Source organism: Leguminivora glycinivorella, chromosome Z (assembly GCF_023078275.1).
Source record: "Leguminivora glycinivorella isolate SPB_JAAS2020 chromosome Z, LegGlyc_1.1, whole genome shotgun sequence".
Lineage (NCBI taxonomy): Eukaryota > Metazoa > Arthropoda > Insecta > Lepidoptera > Tortricidae > Leguminivora > Leguminivora glycinivorella.
In genome coordinates, this window is record NC_062998.1 from 53,749,306 (window position 1) to 53,767,014 (window position 17,709).

At 41.1% G+C, this 17,709-nt stretch overlaps 1 protein-coding gene across 1 annotated transcript in view; it reads right to left on the reverse strand.

The window, feature by feature from the left end:
- Positions 1–937: 937 nt before the first annotated feature.
- Positions 938–17,709, reverse strand: part of LOC125241680 (inhibitory POU protein) — a 107,996-nt gene continuing 91,224 nt past the window's right edge. The window contains 1 exon segment of the mRNA XM_048150257.1: positions 938–1,642. Within this exon segment, the coding sequence (XP_048006214.1) occupies positions 938–1,642 (705 nt within the window).

Below are 17,709 nucleotides of genomic sequence, written 5' to 3' on the forward strand. Positions count from 1 at the left end.
ATTATTTTTGGCATGCTTGAAATCAACAGCACGAATCCTGCATTGTACTAATTCACTTGAATTATATAACTATTCTAAATGTCTATTAGATCGAAATGTGTTATTTACAAATGAAATTTTAAAACTATTTTGGCTAAATGTCACTAGTAACTTCTTAAGCTAATTTTAATTGTGCCTTTCGTGAATGCTTTTTATATTAAAATGATCGTTAAATCATGAACTACTGGATACTATCTACAACTAAACTTGAAAGTATAACCTTAATTAATCTTTGTACAGTTTTATAGTATCAGAACAGAACTAACGAATTGTTCGAATTTTATCGAATTAGACAAGTAATATGAAGACTTGAATATACACATTAATAATACTATTCGCAATGTTTTGTTTATTAAAGAAAGTAAAGGAAACTTTAGTTCTTACTGTGTTGTGATTTTGTAAATTTTTGTTTATGTATAAGTAGTTACATTTTATACTTGATTTCATTTTACTTGTCCAATCGACACGCGGCTCGAGCGGAGGCGGATCGCTCCCGCTGCCGCTCGTGGCGGATGCCACCGACGCCACACGGCGCTCAAGTTACTTTAACATTAAACACAGAATATTGATATTTGCAAGGCACATTCTCTTTAAAATCCTGAATTTCAATTTTCATGTACAAGATGTTAGTAAAACATCAAAACGGCAGAAACGATACGATGAAGCGACCTCTAGTTACTGTAATGATATGTATATAATCGAATATATACCCTGTGTCTCGAAAAATATAATATGAGATTACAAAAGGAGCTACGCTACGAATCGAGATGTGTTAAAGGAATGAGATGGAAATGTTTATTGCTTATCGTCCCGGGGGTTGACCGGGTTAGGCTGTCGCGGGCGGCTAGTACCCGTACCCGGTGCCGGGGTACAGCAGCGCCGCGCCGCCGCCCCCCGGTCAGTGCTGCGCCGCGAACTTCATCCGCTTCTGTTTCTGCCGCTGGTTGCAGAACCACACGCGAACCACATTCTTCTTCAGGTCGAGCTTCTCCGCGATCGCCGCTATCTTCTCGCCCGACGGCCGCGGCTGCACCGCGAAGTACGCTTCCAGGCTTCGCTTCTCGGGCGCGGCTATGGATGTGCGTTTACGTTTCTTCTCGCCGGCGGGGAGCACGCTGGGCGCGTCGGGGTCCCGTCTTTTGTTCTTCGCTTGTGCTTCCGCTTCTTCGAGCCAGGCTTGTAGGATAGGTTTGAGGGCGATCATGTTGTTGTGACTTAGTGTGAGGCTCTCGAAGCGGCATATGGTGCTCTGGGAGAGGGCGCCGACGCCGGGGAGCTTGAGGTTCGCGAGCGCTTTGCCGACGTCCGCTTGGGTGACTCCTAGTTTGATCCTTCTCTGTTTGAATCTCTCTGCGAACGCTTCGAGTTCTCGAGGGTCTGTGTCCGTGTCGGGGTGGAGAGCGGCTGAGGGGTGGGCGAGGTGGGCTGGTGGCGCGTGTCCTAGCGAGCCTGCGTGGTGGTGGTGATTCATGACGTGGTTCATGCCGTAGCCGTGGAGCTGGTGGTGGGGCGGGGCCACCTCGCCCATGGGTGCCAGCGTGGTCATGGAGGAGGAGCTGAGCGGGTCCAGCATGTCGAGGCTCTCCATGCCGTGGTGCCCCATCTGTGAGAAGAAATGCTTTTTGTAATTCGTTTTATCGTACTGTCAACAGCTACGGCATTGGTTTGGATGATTACTTAGTTAGGGACCTCAATCGCCATACAGCGGGGTAACGCTGCTAGCGTGATAGGGATTGGGGACCTTTGGACGCGGCATAGCACAGAACGGGTTCCTTTCGGTATACTAGTACTACTTTTTCTGTCTGTCCGTCCGTCCGTCCGTCCGCGGATAATCTCAGTAACCGTTAGCACTAGAAAGCTGAAATTTGGTACCAATATGTATATCAATCACGCCAACAAAGTGCAAAAATAAAAAATGGAAAAATATTTTTTTATTAGGGTACCCCCCCTACATGTAAAGTGGGGGCTGATATTTTTTTTCATTCCAACCCCGACATGTGATATATTGTTGGATAGGTATTTAAAAATGAATAAGGGTTTACTAAGATCGTTTTTTGATAATATTAATATTTTCGGAAATAATCACTCCTAAAGGAAAAAAAAGTGCGTCCCCCCACCTCTAACTTTTGAACCATATGTTTAAAAAATATGAAAAAAATCACAAAAGTAGAACTTTATAAAGACTTTCCAGGAAAATTGTTTTGAACTTGATAGGTTCAGTAGTTTTTGAGAAAAATACGGAAAACTACGGAACCCTACACTGAGCGTGGCCCGACACGCTCTTGACCGGTTTTTATATATGTACATAGTATCTATATAATATAAAGCTACAACCCGACTGACATTTTTCAAAAAATAGGCAGAAGGGGTTTTCGCAGGTGGCAGTGTTTGGTGTGGTCGTATAGAGGTTGGTCCTGCGACCCCGGATAGATCAGACCGTCGGTCTACCGGTTCCGGGTAAAAAAATGTTGGACGGCCTGGCCAAACGGCTGGAGTTAGCCGGGGAGTGTTCGACCAAATGTCATAGAGGACCCTGGGCAGTTTTTGACGCCGCCATTTTTTTTTCAAAATGGCCGACTTTTTTTTTTGACGATTTTTCAAGTTTGTCGTAGAGAGCTCAAATTTTGGTCATAGAATCTCCAAGTGGCCTTGATTCGAATGAAATAGAAAAAAATTGAAAAGTGCTACAAATGTGGGAAAACTGGCCACTTTTATTTTGTATGGCAACTTTTAAACCGTAAGAGATAGCCGGGGGGTGCTCGACCAAATGTCATACAGGTGTCCGAGTAGAAAAAAGTTGCATTAAAAAAAAATCAAAATGGCCGACTTTTTTTTTTGAAAAATTTCAAAATGGTCCTAGCGCGCTGAGATTTGGCACACGGGTGGAAGGTGGCCCCAAGATTTATATTCAAAAAGAAAATTTTGAAAAATTCAAAATGGCGGCCTTTGAGGGCCAATTGAAATTTGCATGGAGGTTTTTTTTTTAATCGCCATGGCTCCGTAACGGTACAAGGAAGTGAAAAGTGCTCAAACAAATGTTATACAGTCACCCGAGGTCCATCGAATGGCATTAAAAAAAAATCAAAATGGCCGACTTTTTTTTTTGAAAAATTTCAAAATGGTCCGAGCGCGCTGAAATTTTGCACACGGGTGGACAGCCACCCTAAGATTAGTATACAAAAAGAAAATTTTAAAAAATTCAAAATGGCGCCCTTTGCAGGCCAATTGAAATTTGTATGGAGGTCTTTTTTTTTAATCCCCATAGCTCCGTAACGGTAGGGAAAAGGTTAAAAGTGCTTGAACTAATGTTGTACAGTTATTTGAGTTCCATCGAATGGCATTTACAAAATTTCAAAATGGCCGACTTTGAAAATTTTTTTTTTTATTTTCGGTCCGAGCGCGTTCAAATTTGGCACGTGGTAAGAACGGGGGCCAAAAATAGAAATGAGAAAAAAAAATTTTGGAAAAGTCAAAAACGGTGGCGAGAGGGGACAAAGTCAAATTTCCCTACCAGTTTGTATGGAGGTTTTTTTTTAAATTCCCATAGCTCCGTAACGGTAGGAAAAAGGTTAATAATGCTTAAACTAATGTTGTACAGTTATCTGAGGTCCATCGAATAGCATTTAAAAAATTTCAAAATGGCCGACTTTGAAATTTTTTTTTTTATTTTCGGTCCGAGCGTGTTCAAATTTGGCACGTGGTAAGAGCGGGGGCCAAAAATAGAAATGAGAAAAAAATTTTTTTGGAAAAGTCAAAAACGGCGGCGAGAGGAGACAAAGTCAAATTTCCCTACCAGCCTGAGGGAGCGTTCTACAGCCCGACGGTCATTGCTCCGGTCCAAGTTCCGAGCTGCGTACAGACAGTGCTCCCAAGCAAGAAAATATAAGTAAAAGTGTCAAAAATATAAGTAAAGTGCCGCGGAGGCCCGACGCGGAGCTTCGAAACCAAGCGAAGGCCGAAGGCCGAGCTCCGCGTAGGGCCGAAGGCCCGGAGCGTCCCTGAGAGGGGCGCCAACTTCCCTACAACCCCCACAGTAACTATGCGGAGGGCCGAAGGCCCGGAGCGTGTCTGAGAGGCTCCCATCAAGCACGCGAAGGCCGCAGGCCGAGCTGCGGGCAGAGAATGCTCCCAAGCAGAACAATAATGAAAGTGTCTAAAAAGCGAAGGAGCTTCGAAACCAAGCGAAGGCCGAAGGCCGAGCTCCGCGTAGGGTCGAAGGCCCGGAGCGTCCCTGGATGGGGCGCCAACTTCCCTACAACCCCCAGTAACTACGCGGAGGGCCGCAGGCCCGGAGCGTGTCTGAGAGACTCCCAAGCACGCGAAGGCCGCAGGCCGAGCTGCGGGCAGAGTGCTCCCAAGCACGCGAAGGCCGCAGGCCGAGCTGCGTACAGACTGTGCTCCCAAGCAGAACAATAATTAAAAGTGTCATAATAAGCGTAGCGGCGGGCCGAAGGCCCGACGCGGAGCTTCGAAACCCAGCGAAGGCCGAAGGCCGAGCTCCGCGTAGGGCCGAAGGCCCGGAGCGTCCCTGATCGGCTCGCCAGCGGTCCGGGAAGTTGGAGCTTAAACACGACCCAATAGTAAAAGTGTCTTAGAGAAGCGAAACGATGGGCCGGAGGCCGCAGGGCGCCAACTTCCCTACAACCCCCAGTAACTACGCGGAGGGCCGAAGGCCCGGAGCGTGTCTGAGAGACTCCCAAGCACGCGAAGGCCGCAGGCCGAGCTGCGGGCAGAGTGCTCCCAAGCACGCGAAGGCCGCAGGCCGAGCTGCGTACAGACTGTGCTCCCAAGCAGAACAATAATTAAAAGTGTCATAATAAGCGTAGCGGCGGGCCGAAGGCCCGACGCGGAGCTTCGAAACCCAGCGAAGGCCGAAGGCCGAGCTCCGCGTAGGGCCGAAGGCCCGGAGCGTGTCTGAGAGGCTCCCAAGCACGCGAAGGCCGCAGGCCGAGCTGCGGGCAGAGTGCTCCCAAGCACGCGAAGGCCGTAGGCCGAGCTGCGTACAGACTGTGCTCCCAAGCAGAACAATAATTAAAAGTGTCATAATAAGCGTAGCGGCGGGCCGAAGGCCCGACGCGGAGCTTCGAAACCCAGCGAAGGCCGAAGGCCGAGCTCCGCGTAGGGCCGAAGGCCCGGAGCGTCCCTGATCGACTCGCCGGCGGTCCTGGAAGTTTGAGTTTAAACACGACCCAATAGTAAAAGTGTCTTAGAGAAGCGAAACGACGGGCTGGAGGCCGCAGGCCGCAGGCCCGTCGTGAGCTTCTCAAGACACTTTTACTATTGGGTCGTGTTTAAGCACCAACTTCCCTACAACCCCCACAGTAACTACGCGTAGGGCCGAAGGCCCGGAGCGTGTCTGACAGGCTCCCAATCACGCGAGGCCGTAGGCCGAGCTGCGGGCAGAGAGTGCTCCCAGGCACGCAAAGGCTAAAGCAAACAAGCAAAGCAATAAAACAAATAAGCAAAGCAAAAAAACAAACAAGCAAAGCAAAAAAACAAAAAGCAACAAGAAAGACCGCGGGGCCCTCGGGCCCCGCGCACCTTTAAAAAACTAGTTTTTTATTTTAATTTTACAATTGTATGTGATTTTACTATTATTATTAAAGACATATATAACTCCGTATAGACAGATAAAGTCTAAGAAAAAAACGTACCTCAGTACCATACAGAAAAAGGTACGGTGACCTGGTGTAATGCCATCTAGGCCACGGTGGCCTACATGACATTACACCTTTGGGATACGCTCAGCTAGATGGCGCTAATATTAATATACATATCAAGCTAAGGATATGGGCCGAATTGTCAAAACTGAGGTTCAAAAGTTTTAAGCCTGTGTCGAGAGATGGCAGTCTACGCACCGTGATTACACATTTTACTTCGACAGTAACTCTCTATCATAGAGGAATAAGTAAGGGAAGAGTTGTAACTCCATACATCAGTAAATGCGAGTTATTTGTAGTGACATCTATCGTCATTCACTCGTCAATCACGCGCCAACTAGCGTAAATTATCAGTACAGGTGACCCTGCCTGCTACGCCGCGGTCCCGGGTTCAAGTCCCGGTAAGGGCATTTATTTGTGTGATGAGCACAGATATTTGTTCCTGAGTCATGGATGTTTTCTATGTATATAAGTATTTATATATTATGTATATCGTTGTCTGAGTACCCATAACACAAGCCTTCTTGAGCTTACCGTGGGCCACAGTCATCAATCTGTTTAAGAATGTCCTTATAATATTTATTTATTTATTATTTAATTAAATTGGTAGTTAAGTAAGAAATTGTACACTCTTATTATCCATTTTTACCGCAAGAAAACAATTGTGCCCCACCATTAGTCACCTCGCGACTGCGGGCCGTAAGTCCGTGTTTCCGTCCCCGTCCCTCGGGCGCTGTGTGTCTGAGTTAGCTCTGAGGGGGCATCGGTAGCCGATCTGTCTTCTTATATTTAGCGAATAAACTTAAGACCGAGGTAACTCGGCTTTGCAATTAAATTAGTACACTTGTCAATATTAAAATACTAACCCTCTTATTCACATAAAAGTTATTACTGAACTGATTAGTAATAAGTTTTTTGCAAAAAAATCATTTTTGGCACAAGCTTTTATCGCCGACTGTACCTTTCTTTCAACAGTCGTCTACTACTCCCCGAGACGTTTCTAAAAACCCCTTACTCGATGGGGATACGACGTTTCATGACAGAGTTCCTATGGCCACCTTTCTGCTCTATCATCAGATCCATGATACCATGATATTGCATTGTCACATGATTTATATACGTGTGCAAAATTTCAGCTCAATCGGAAACCGGGAAGTGGGTCAAATTTAGCTTCTACGTTTTGACGCACACTAACATACTAACAAGGCAAGTTGAATAAAAGCTTGTAAAAATACATAAGTCAACATGACAGATAATAACAAACAACGCAAGCTAGTTTATAAAGCGTTTATGATAACATTTATAACGCCATTAATGTTTTGTAAGCCTACATAAGTGTGTATTTATATTATCCGATCCGATGTAGGAAGGATGTCAAAGATGGTGCCCATAAGATACATATGGGATATCGGTCCTATTTCGATATCGGATAATCTGAAAACGTTCTAAGTATCATTGGCTATGCTATTTGCTATTTGCACGTAAGAATATTGAACGACGTTTTTTCAGTAGAATGTTCATTTAAAGTTTCGACATAATCACTTCTCTCACTAGTGCGAAAAATTAGCACCATATGTACTGAAAGAAACTTTAATTGTATGGAGGTAGTGACATTTCTTCATACAATGAATATTATTTGCCACGTCTACCTAGACTGATTATAGTAAGGGACACACTATTGTAATCCAAGATCTTTTGTAACCATATGTTCATTGTGAAGAAACGATTTCATTCATTTTATTTATTCATTCATTCATGATGTTTACTATGTCTCCCAAGGTATCCTAAAAATGTAACCGCTATTTCAATTAAACCGTCAACAAAACACAGTTTATTGTCAACAACGATGCCCCATAAAACAATGCCGTACTCGTCTCTCAACTATGCACGCGCATGATAGGCTTCACAAAATCAGAATTAATGGCCTCCTCTCGACCCGATTGTCCAACATATGGGCACAAACACTTGAAAACAGAACAATGTATTCAGCGAACATTACAATGCGCCCCCGAGAAAAGTACATAAGTGTTTGCGTTAGGGAGAGTAATAGGACGAAAAATAATGCATTTATTCTGCCACGGTAATCTGCTTTGATCTGGTATGATCCGGTTTTTGTAATAATTATTCATATCATATAGTTGGGGGCGGTTTTGATGGAGGTGGGTTATGCTTTTACGGGTGGTAGGGTTAGTTTTAAATATTTATTGATTAATTTAATGTTTTTGCGCAGTGAAAGTTGTACAAAGTTTTATCGCGCTAGTGTGAGAAATATTTTATGTGTCTATGTCGAAACTTCCAAGGGATATAGATTATGTAATGAAGACCCACGTAAAAGATACGTGCGCAGAGGAAATTCGTAAATCGTGTAGATTTAAAACGCCCTGTCTCCTTTCCGCACTTGTATCAGTTAGAGCCACATTACCCCGTTGAATTTTCTTTTGTAAAAAGTTATTTGTCTATCTTCACTTCTGTATTTGATTTTGGAAAGAAATTAAATTATTATGATAATATAATTTAGTGTCATGGATAGGTAACAAATACGTTAAGCTTTTCTAGAGAATTTAAAAATATTTAATGCCAAATTTATGCGGTGCTCAGACTTGGTCTTTGACGAAGCTCAGAAGTCCAAACTCAGGGTTTGACAGAGAGTTGTGGTGCGCAGCATACTAGGTGTGAGACTAAGGGACCGAATCCGGAACACTAATACGCTGCGCTCAAAAACTCAGATAATTGATGTAGCTCGGAAAGCGGCCAAGTTAAAGTGGGACTGGGCTGGCCACGTCTGTCGCATGCCGAATGACTTATGGGCCAAGACTACCACGCAGTGGGAGCCCCTCGAGTCAAACAGAGGATCCGACAGACCTCGTCGGCGATGGCGGGATAACTTAGACTCCTTTTTGAGAGTCTGGTCAGGAATGGAAAAAGAGGGGGAGGCCTTTGCCCAGCAGTGGGACACAAAAGGCTCATAATGTATATAATATTATGCCTAGTAATTTTATGGTCAATGACCAGATTTTCACAATCCACCCTGTTATCATCCTACAGAAGTACATACAACCCCCCGTAATAAAAGTACAATTTAAACGGCACTTGCGGGCAGGTGAATCCTCGCCCGGCCTCCCCTACGGGGTGCGTGTGTCGCCCGTTCCGTTCCCCACGCTCCCCTGGGCCGAGGGAGGGGACATGTCGATATCGATACGATACGACGAAATTGATATAATAGGCTAATTGTGTCGCTTAACTTCAAACTAGGATACCCTATCAGCTATATACTATTTTTCAGATTATATACTATATTTTTATTATATACTATATTATTTTATTACATTTTAATATTATCAGATTATATACTATACTCTATTGTCAAGTACAATAAAGGTGACAGCGGATAACTAGAGCTACCAAAAGCAACTGATATCTTTGCCTGAGTACCCACAACACAAATGCCATCTTCAGCTTACCGTGGGACTCAGTCAATCTGTGTCAGAATGTCCTTATAGTAATTATTTATTTATTTATACATAATCAACCTTAAAGCAGAATGGATTTACCCGAGTTTGAAGGTAAGCTACACACTTTCCTTCTACGGCTTCGTTTTGGGGACGTGTCAAACGAATTTGAACGATTTACTAATATGAAATCAAGTCAATCAAGTGTAGTGACGTCGCGGTTATGTTATTAACTTCATTTATTTCTATCCGCACTGAAACAGTAGATGTGCTCTGGCTACCCCTTTATGGGATACAGGAGTGATTATATGTATTTATCCGAGTTGTTAAATGGCAATTTTTGATTTAAAATATCTAACTAATTTTATAATATTATCTGATGTTTTATTTCGTGCTTGGTATAAAATATTTTATTTTCACGAAAAGCAGTTCTCTACTGTGAAATTCGTTTTACGATAACTATGTTATTAGCTATGTATTATATGTACATATACTTAGTAGTTTTATTTTTGTATGTAAGTGAGATAAAAGGTATCGCAGATGTGGGTGTAAAGGCAGCCAAAATAGCGACCGAATGGGCACCACAAATTACCCGAGGCCGAGGTAGGCCAAAAATGAGATGGCGGAAAGACCTGGACTCATTTTGTGGCGATTGGCGGGAGCATGCAAAGAGCCATGACGAGTGGCGGAAAACAGGGGAGGCCTTTGCCCAGCAGTGGGAAACAATATAGGCTAGAAAAAAAAATGTAAGTGAGATAAACGAGCTTATTTTTATTGAATTTTATTTCGTTTGCCTTACGGTTTAGAGTACACTTTGTTTTAATTGGGATCATTGCTGTATTAGGAATGGGTAGTTTACTAACGCTATCGTAGTTGTGCAAAAATGTATTTTAAAAAATAAAATTACATACTATAGATTTCCCACAAAGATATAACATTAAAATCACGCAAGGAGAACGGAATAATTTTAAATTAGGTAACGAGTCGTATTCTTTCGATATTCGAAACGTGTAGTCGCATTAAGTTTACTTTGCAACGACAAATATGGTAAAATCAATATCAACGTCAAATTTCTATGAAAATATGACGTCAATAACGATAGCCTTACTATGTTCTATTACAAATTTACAATCCATGTAAAACTAACTTTGAACAAACCGGCATCTATCGACACAAATTATCGACATCTGTCCATTCCCTACACCTGATCGCAAGTAGATATTAAATAAATTATATTCCGTTAATAGTGATTTGTATCACAACGTTATGATTTGGACAAGTGGCCGAATTTACAGAGGGTCGGGCCACGAAACCAACAAATTGTTGTAATCTATTGCATTTACAGCGTATATGTATATATTTTTTAATGGATTACTTATTGTAACAACTCTTGAATGCATGAACATTATTGCTGTTGCTCGTAGGAGAAAATAGGGATTTTTTTAATTTTTTGTGATATCCATATAAGAAAAATTATTATTAAAATTACCATATATCAAATTAGCAGTAGGCCTAGCACATGATGGCCGCGGGAGTATGTTGCCGCGAGATAGATGACACGTCTTTGTCTAATTGTATTAATGACATAAGGACAGGTAGTCTATCTCGCGGCGACATACTCCCGCGGCCATCATGTGCTAGGCCTGCTGATGTGTTTGTCTACCATTTTCTATTTTCCTCTCTTAGTTATTCTAAGGTTAGCTGGAAGAGATCCCTTAAAGGGATAAGCTCGCCTTTGTACATAACCATTATAATTATTTACTGTACTTGTAATTTGTTCTGTGCAATAAAGTGTTTACTACTACTCTACTACTACAAATACGAGTACCTGTAACATTTTAAAATAAGTACTGCCGAAGACATATATAACTCCGTATAGACAGATAAAGTCTAAAAAAAAAAAAACGTACCTCAGTACCATACAGAAAAAGGTACGGTGGTCTAGATGGCATTACACCTTTGGGGTACGCTCAGCTAGATGGTGCTAATATTAATATTTGACATTTTAAAACATATCAAGCATGAAGAATAGAGATAAAGGAGCAACCTCTTTATGTATCAGAAGTGCACATAAGTATTAAAGAAAAGATAGGTGGCGCTGCAATCGCAGGTGCATAACGGTTTGACAATCTCTTAGCCTTCTCGGTAGTGATCCCGCCTACGGAGCAAGAGGTCCCGGGTTCAAATCCTGATGAGAGCTTTTTTATTTGTTTCTACAGATATTTTTCCTCAATTGTTTTATTTTTTTAATATCCAAAAATATTTTGTTTAGTATTGAGAAAATTAAAATACTAAAAAGAAATCAAAAAACAAAAAAATCGCTGTCAGGATCGAACCTGAGAACATCCGCATACGAAGCCAGCGCACTACCACGGGACTACGTCTTGACTTGCTCAGTCCGACGAAATCAGTCTAGAGTAAAGAACGTCTAATGTCATGTCACGTCTCTGAGTATTGAGCGAGACATGCGCTCCTACCGGAGAAATTTGTAACTGCAATTAATAGGCCTCAGCTGGTCATTTTGGCGACTGTTCTACTTCAACAGATTGTCCTCCTTACCTCTATTCTCCATGATATCAGGCTAAGAATATGGGCCAAATTGTCAAATCTGACGTTCAAAAGTTTTAAGCCTGTGTCGAGAGATAGCAGTAACTCTCTATAATACTCGATCCTCTTTGGTACTGCGCAAATTTGAACGACTGATTCAGACAATTGATATTACACTATTAATTTTTTCTACTCCCGTACTGTTATTCGTGACTTACAAGGTCGTGCATAGAACTTTAAAACCCTACATAAAAGATGTCAGGACAAGTCTATCTAGTCTATACCCTGAAAACATTTAGTAAAAGACCCATACCATAGACAGTTTTATTTTCATGTTTGCACTCAAACTGCATATTCAAAATGGTAGGCGGTCCACTAGATAACTACGATGACTGAAAGTAGGTATTTGTTGAATTTATAATTTTCTTTCAAAATAAGTGTTTGGTCGTAGAAAAAGTATTGTATGCAACGGTGTTTAACTGAGTCAAAAAATGCTCGTGGCGTCTTTATTAACAATTTTCGGCTTCGCCTCAAATTGTTACCCACGCCACTCACCTTTTTTGACCTCTTTTAACCACCAGTTGCATAAAATACTATAAAGGGTTGTAAATATTTTTATCATATAAATACGAATTATTTTCATAAAATTATGAAATACTTATAAAATTTAGAGAGAGGTAGTAAAACTAAACTTATCTAATTATCTAAAAATGAATTAATGGTTCATATCGGAAATGAAATTGAAATAGTTATTACTAGCTTTTGCCCGCGGCTTCGCTCGCGTTAGAAAAAGACAAAAAGTAGCTTGTGTCACTTTCCATCCCTTCAACTATCTCCATTTATAAAATCACGTCAATTTGTCCCTTCGTTTTGCCGTGAAAGACAGACAAACAAACAGACACACACACTTTCCCATTTATAATATTAATATGGACTTATAGTGAGTATTTATTGTAATAATTTATAATAATAAAATCGCCCTTGAAACCGCTTATGCACCCGCTAGTTCCGTGGCCCCCCGTCCCCCAGGGTTGACAAAAATGATGAGTGCGTTATGATTAGTGCGCGTGGAACGCATGCGATCCCTTATGGCGGGGTCGCGGGCTTTCGCGTAATGACGCTTGTACGTACATGCGTCGAATGAGTGCGTTTACATTATCCGATGTAGGACCGATATTATACAGCGTGTGGATTCCATACGGGCAAATAATGTGTCCCGGCCCCGTAGCCGAATGGCATTTCTCCGACGCCAAACGAAAGCGATACGCCGCTGGCTCTGTCGCGCCAATACGCAAGCGCGATAGAGATAGATATCTACTAGCGCTTCGTTTCGTGAGCGTTTCGTGAGCGATTGTGCCATTCGGCTAGCCACCCAGTTATAGTATCAGGGTACGCAGCCGAATGGCACAAACGCTCACGAAACGCTCGTAGATATCTATCTCTTACGCTCTTGCGTATTGGCGCGACAGAGGGCTACCTTTCGCGGCGTTTCGTTTACGTTTAGCGTCGCGGAAATGCCATTCGGCTACGGCAACTGATCAAACGATTCGTATAGTCGTAAATATTAAGTATAAAACATCAAATTAAATCAAATCTATCAATTTATTCAATATTTATGATTCAAAATCATCATTCATAGGTAAATTATTCCAGCCAGCTTAAGACATCAAGTTAAAATTTGTATGAAATTACTTTGCACTCTTGTGGATAAAATGCAATTTTGCTATCTGTTTTCGAATAGCAAAGTAAGCCTTTAACAGTTGGTGTGGTGAAAACGCATTTTTTGCGTTGTACCTATAGTTTCCTCGCTATAGTGAGGGGAAAAGTTTTGTGTTGCACTCGGGTGCAAATTTTACTTCTCGTATGTTAAAAAAATTCAATTCCACACTCGGCGTTAAAATATAACTTTGCCCCCTTGTATAACAAATAACTATTATTTACATCCATATCATAAGTTCAATATAATGCAACGAGCAATCAGCAAATGTCAAACGAGACACTATTGACACCTAGTATCGAATAAAAGTGGTACTGATAATTTCAGCTATTTAACGCGTGATTGACACTTGATTGTCGCTAGATGTCACTATAACTATGCCTATACAAATAACTCGCATTTACCATCATTTACTGATGTATGGAGTTACAACTATTCATACAATCATACATACATACAATCACGCCTGTATCCCATAAAGGGGTAGGCAGAACACATGAAACTACTACAGCTTCAGTGCCACTCTTGGCAAATAAGGGGTTGAAAGAAAACGAAACTGTGACATTGCAGTGACAGGTTGCCAGCCTCTCGCCTACGCCACAATTTAACCCATATCCCATAGTCGCCTTCTACGACACTCACGGGAAGAAAGGGGGTGGTGAAATTCTTAACCCGTCACCACACAGGCAAGTTACAACTATTACCTTACTTATTCCTCTATGATTCAAAATAACCTTATTGTGTTTAGGTCTATTTCCCTCACGATGTTTTCCTTCACTGAGAAGCTGGCAAATAAATCCGAAAAGTTAATTTGTGCGAGCCGCGGGGATAGGCCGCATTCGGATTGAACTGGCATCGCACGCTCTTATCGCTAGGCCACCAACTATTTCTCAGTCAACTCAGGAAAAAGGTCTAAATCTAAAAAGCCTAAACCTTATAACTCAGATCACAACCCACTTTTATCGTCCCTAAAAATGTCCCCAGTAGCACAAATTGTCACGTTTTTTCGTCCCTAGGGCGCCCACCCTTTGTGTGTTTGCACTCCGAGCATAAGGGCCTTTGTGCTAAGCTAAAAAGTCTTATATGCACACGAATATATTGCACATGTGCGTTTTCTGTCCGAATGGGTCAGTTGTCACGCATTGTGCCGGTCGCGAGCTAGTCGACCGTTAAAAGCATACAGGACAAGTGTGTACACTTTCGTATGGTTTATGGAGGCGTGTTTTGACATGCCTATCAAAATTTGGATAAGGGTTATGTTACTAAGGTGGTATGCGATTTCCGAAATGTGATAGAGTGTAAATCATTTGTTCGTAAGCACCAAAACAGAGTACGATGCGAAAATGCGATGCGATTCATGTGATGACATAGGTAGATTCGCCCTTTACACTTTACACATTATCATTTCCAAATTATTAGTAAATTACATACCCAGGCCAGTAAAGTAAGAAGTATCTCAGCTCAGTTAATTGCCGACCGAGGCGAACATTTATCTCAGGTACTGATGTGACGACGGAAAGTTTCCAAAATTCTGAATTTTTTTTACATAGGAAACTTCGGAAACTTTGGACAATTGTATGGATGGAAACTTTCCATTTCATAAATTAAAATTCCCTTTATTTTTATGAATGTTTCAAGAAATCTAAGATTTTTTGGAAGGTGTCCGCAACTTGCACATCACTAATCTCAGGTTTTCTAATTTACTGACCAAGGTATGTACACTATTTGTCCGTTCGATCACTAATCTCAGGTTTTCTAATTTACTGACCAAGGTATGTACACTATTTTTCCGTTCGACGGGAAGCGGTAAGGCGGTAACTTCGTTAAGCCCAGCATCCTGAAACTTGATGTTTTCCGGCCGGTAGACAGAAAAAAAATGTTTAAGACTTACAGTAACTGAAAGCACTTTGTTTTCAGTTCACGATCTGAGGACTGACTTTTAAACCTACACTACTGAGGAACAAAAGTGTATCTAAGTAGGTATATTTGTATAATTATACCTTTGAAGTTTCTTTTAAATTCCAAAGTTAAATGTTTTCGCTTTTTAAATCGGAAAATAAATAAACTTTATTTATTCTTTAGATTCCCACAAACATCACTTTCCACCAAATCAGAAACGCATAAGTTTATTTATACTTATCCGACGACCCTTCAAATATAATTTTAAAGTAATAAAAATCAAATACGACACCCCAAAACATACCAATCATATCGATGGCGCAACTATAAAAATAAGGGTACCCATAAAATTGTCGATGGTGCCCCTCGCAGTAAATAATCATAAAGTAAAACGCAGTCTGTCTGTGTCTATGGCATCCGTTTTGAAAAAAGCATAAGGCCATAGATTCTACTATAAGATAAGACATTTGTATGTATGAAAAGGAATATGCGTTCTTGGAAACATTTGGTGACTTTTTCATCTCATATTGAATGCGAATGTTGTTTCTCGTATGATTTTTTTAGTGGCGATATACATAGGGTATGATTGCCGATTTAAAGATTAGAAATATATGGAATTTTAGTTATACATATGCAAACAGAGTTGTTAAGGTAAACTTATTTTGAAGTAAAAACAAAACTTAGTCTTTTAACTTTAAAACAAAACACAGGTATAAAGTATGTATAGTTACCTATTCGTTGGAAATTCTATACTTTTAATAGAGCTTATATTCCACTTTGATCTTGCGACCCTATCTCAATTAAACACGAAGACCCCATCACTCTAAAAGACTCACCAAATTCCTTAAAAGCAAATTAAATTAACATTAATCTGCGCGACACACCCTGTCAAACGCCTCTGCTTAATCAATAACAACTCCAAACCGCGTATGGCAATCCCATCACACTATCATTGTATCACTACCAATTATAACTACACAGTCAATATAGCCCCCTCGCATGGAACCCGTAACCTGTGCTTTATCGCCCCGGGGTCCAACAGTAGCAATTTCGGAACCCTAATTTGTAAATATGGTGCGGGGAGCGGACCCAGAATTGCTCCTTGCGGGACTCCGGTGCCGACTAGCACTAAAATTTGAACAAATTGAATTTAGATCTTATTAGAATTGGTTTTTTGTGCTTTACAGCGGTGTGATAAACTTGTGCTGATAGTTTGGGGACTTTTGAATTTTGTTTTTAGTTCTTGCATGCTTTTGAAGTATATGATTTTTATATTTTACTGGGAGTCCTCTTGTTGTTTCAGCAGTTTTAGCTACCTACTTGAATATACCTACTAGAATGTGTGACTGGTACAAAATGAAAGGCATTAAACAACGAGTAAATAAGGAGTTATGGAATGAGCTGAAATCGAGTTTCATAAATTTTTCTTTTTAACCCCCGACGCAAAAACGAAGGGGTGTTATAAGTTTGACGTGTCTGTCTGTGTGTAGGTCTGTCTGTCTGTCTGTCTGTCTGTGTGTGTGTCTGTCTGTGGCATCGTAGCTCTCAAACGGATGAACCGATTTTAATTTAGTTTTTTTTGTCTGAAAGCTGAGTTAGTCGGGAGTCTTCTTAGCCATGTTTAATGAAAATCGGTCCACTAGGTCGCGGTCGGGGGTTTTTTCAAAATTTTAATTTTGTGGTTAGGTTATTAGTATAAATTAGATTTACCTCTTATATACAATTTAAAGAATTTCAAAAGCCTTATGAAAGTTTTGATTGTACACAAAACATCTATAACATCTTAACAAAATAAACCAACACATTTATAAATTCATTTTGTTTACAAATCATGAACCTAATGCATTAAGTACACCAAACATCGCATTACCAAAGAGCAAAAATCATCTGAATAAAAAACGAAATCGCAAGGGCGGAACACAATATTGTAGTGCATAAAATTATCTAATTTTTACTGTACTGTATCCCTCCCTTCATGTAGGTCCTTAGGGACCTCGCCCCTACATATGCCCAGGGTCTTGCATCTGGACGGCTAATGTTTGAGAGAAATATTTTCGCCAGTTAAGTGTTTTTTTCTTTTTGAAGATTACTCGGGTGATGGGTGGTCGTTTCGGTTCCAGGATCGATTTTTGGATTAACTGGGGTTAGGTGAAAGTACTCGTGAATAGTCCAGTACTATGACCAAGAACTACCTAAGTATATGGTCGACAGTAAGTAACAAATAACACCCAATGCAGTCTGAGTTAGTGTTATTAAAAGACTAGTCTTGAAGACTTTTAAACCTTAAAGATTTGCAAACCTTGAAGGTTCAAGTTTTGAAGACTCAAGCGTTAAAGGTTTGAGCTCCTAAACCTTATAGACTTAAACCTTCAAAGCTTGAGGCCTAAACACTCGAGGT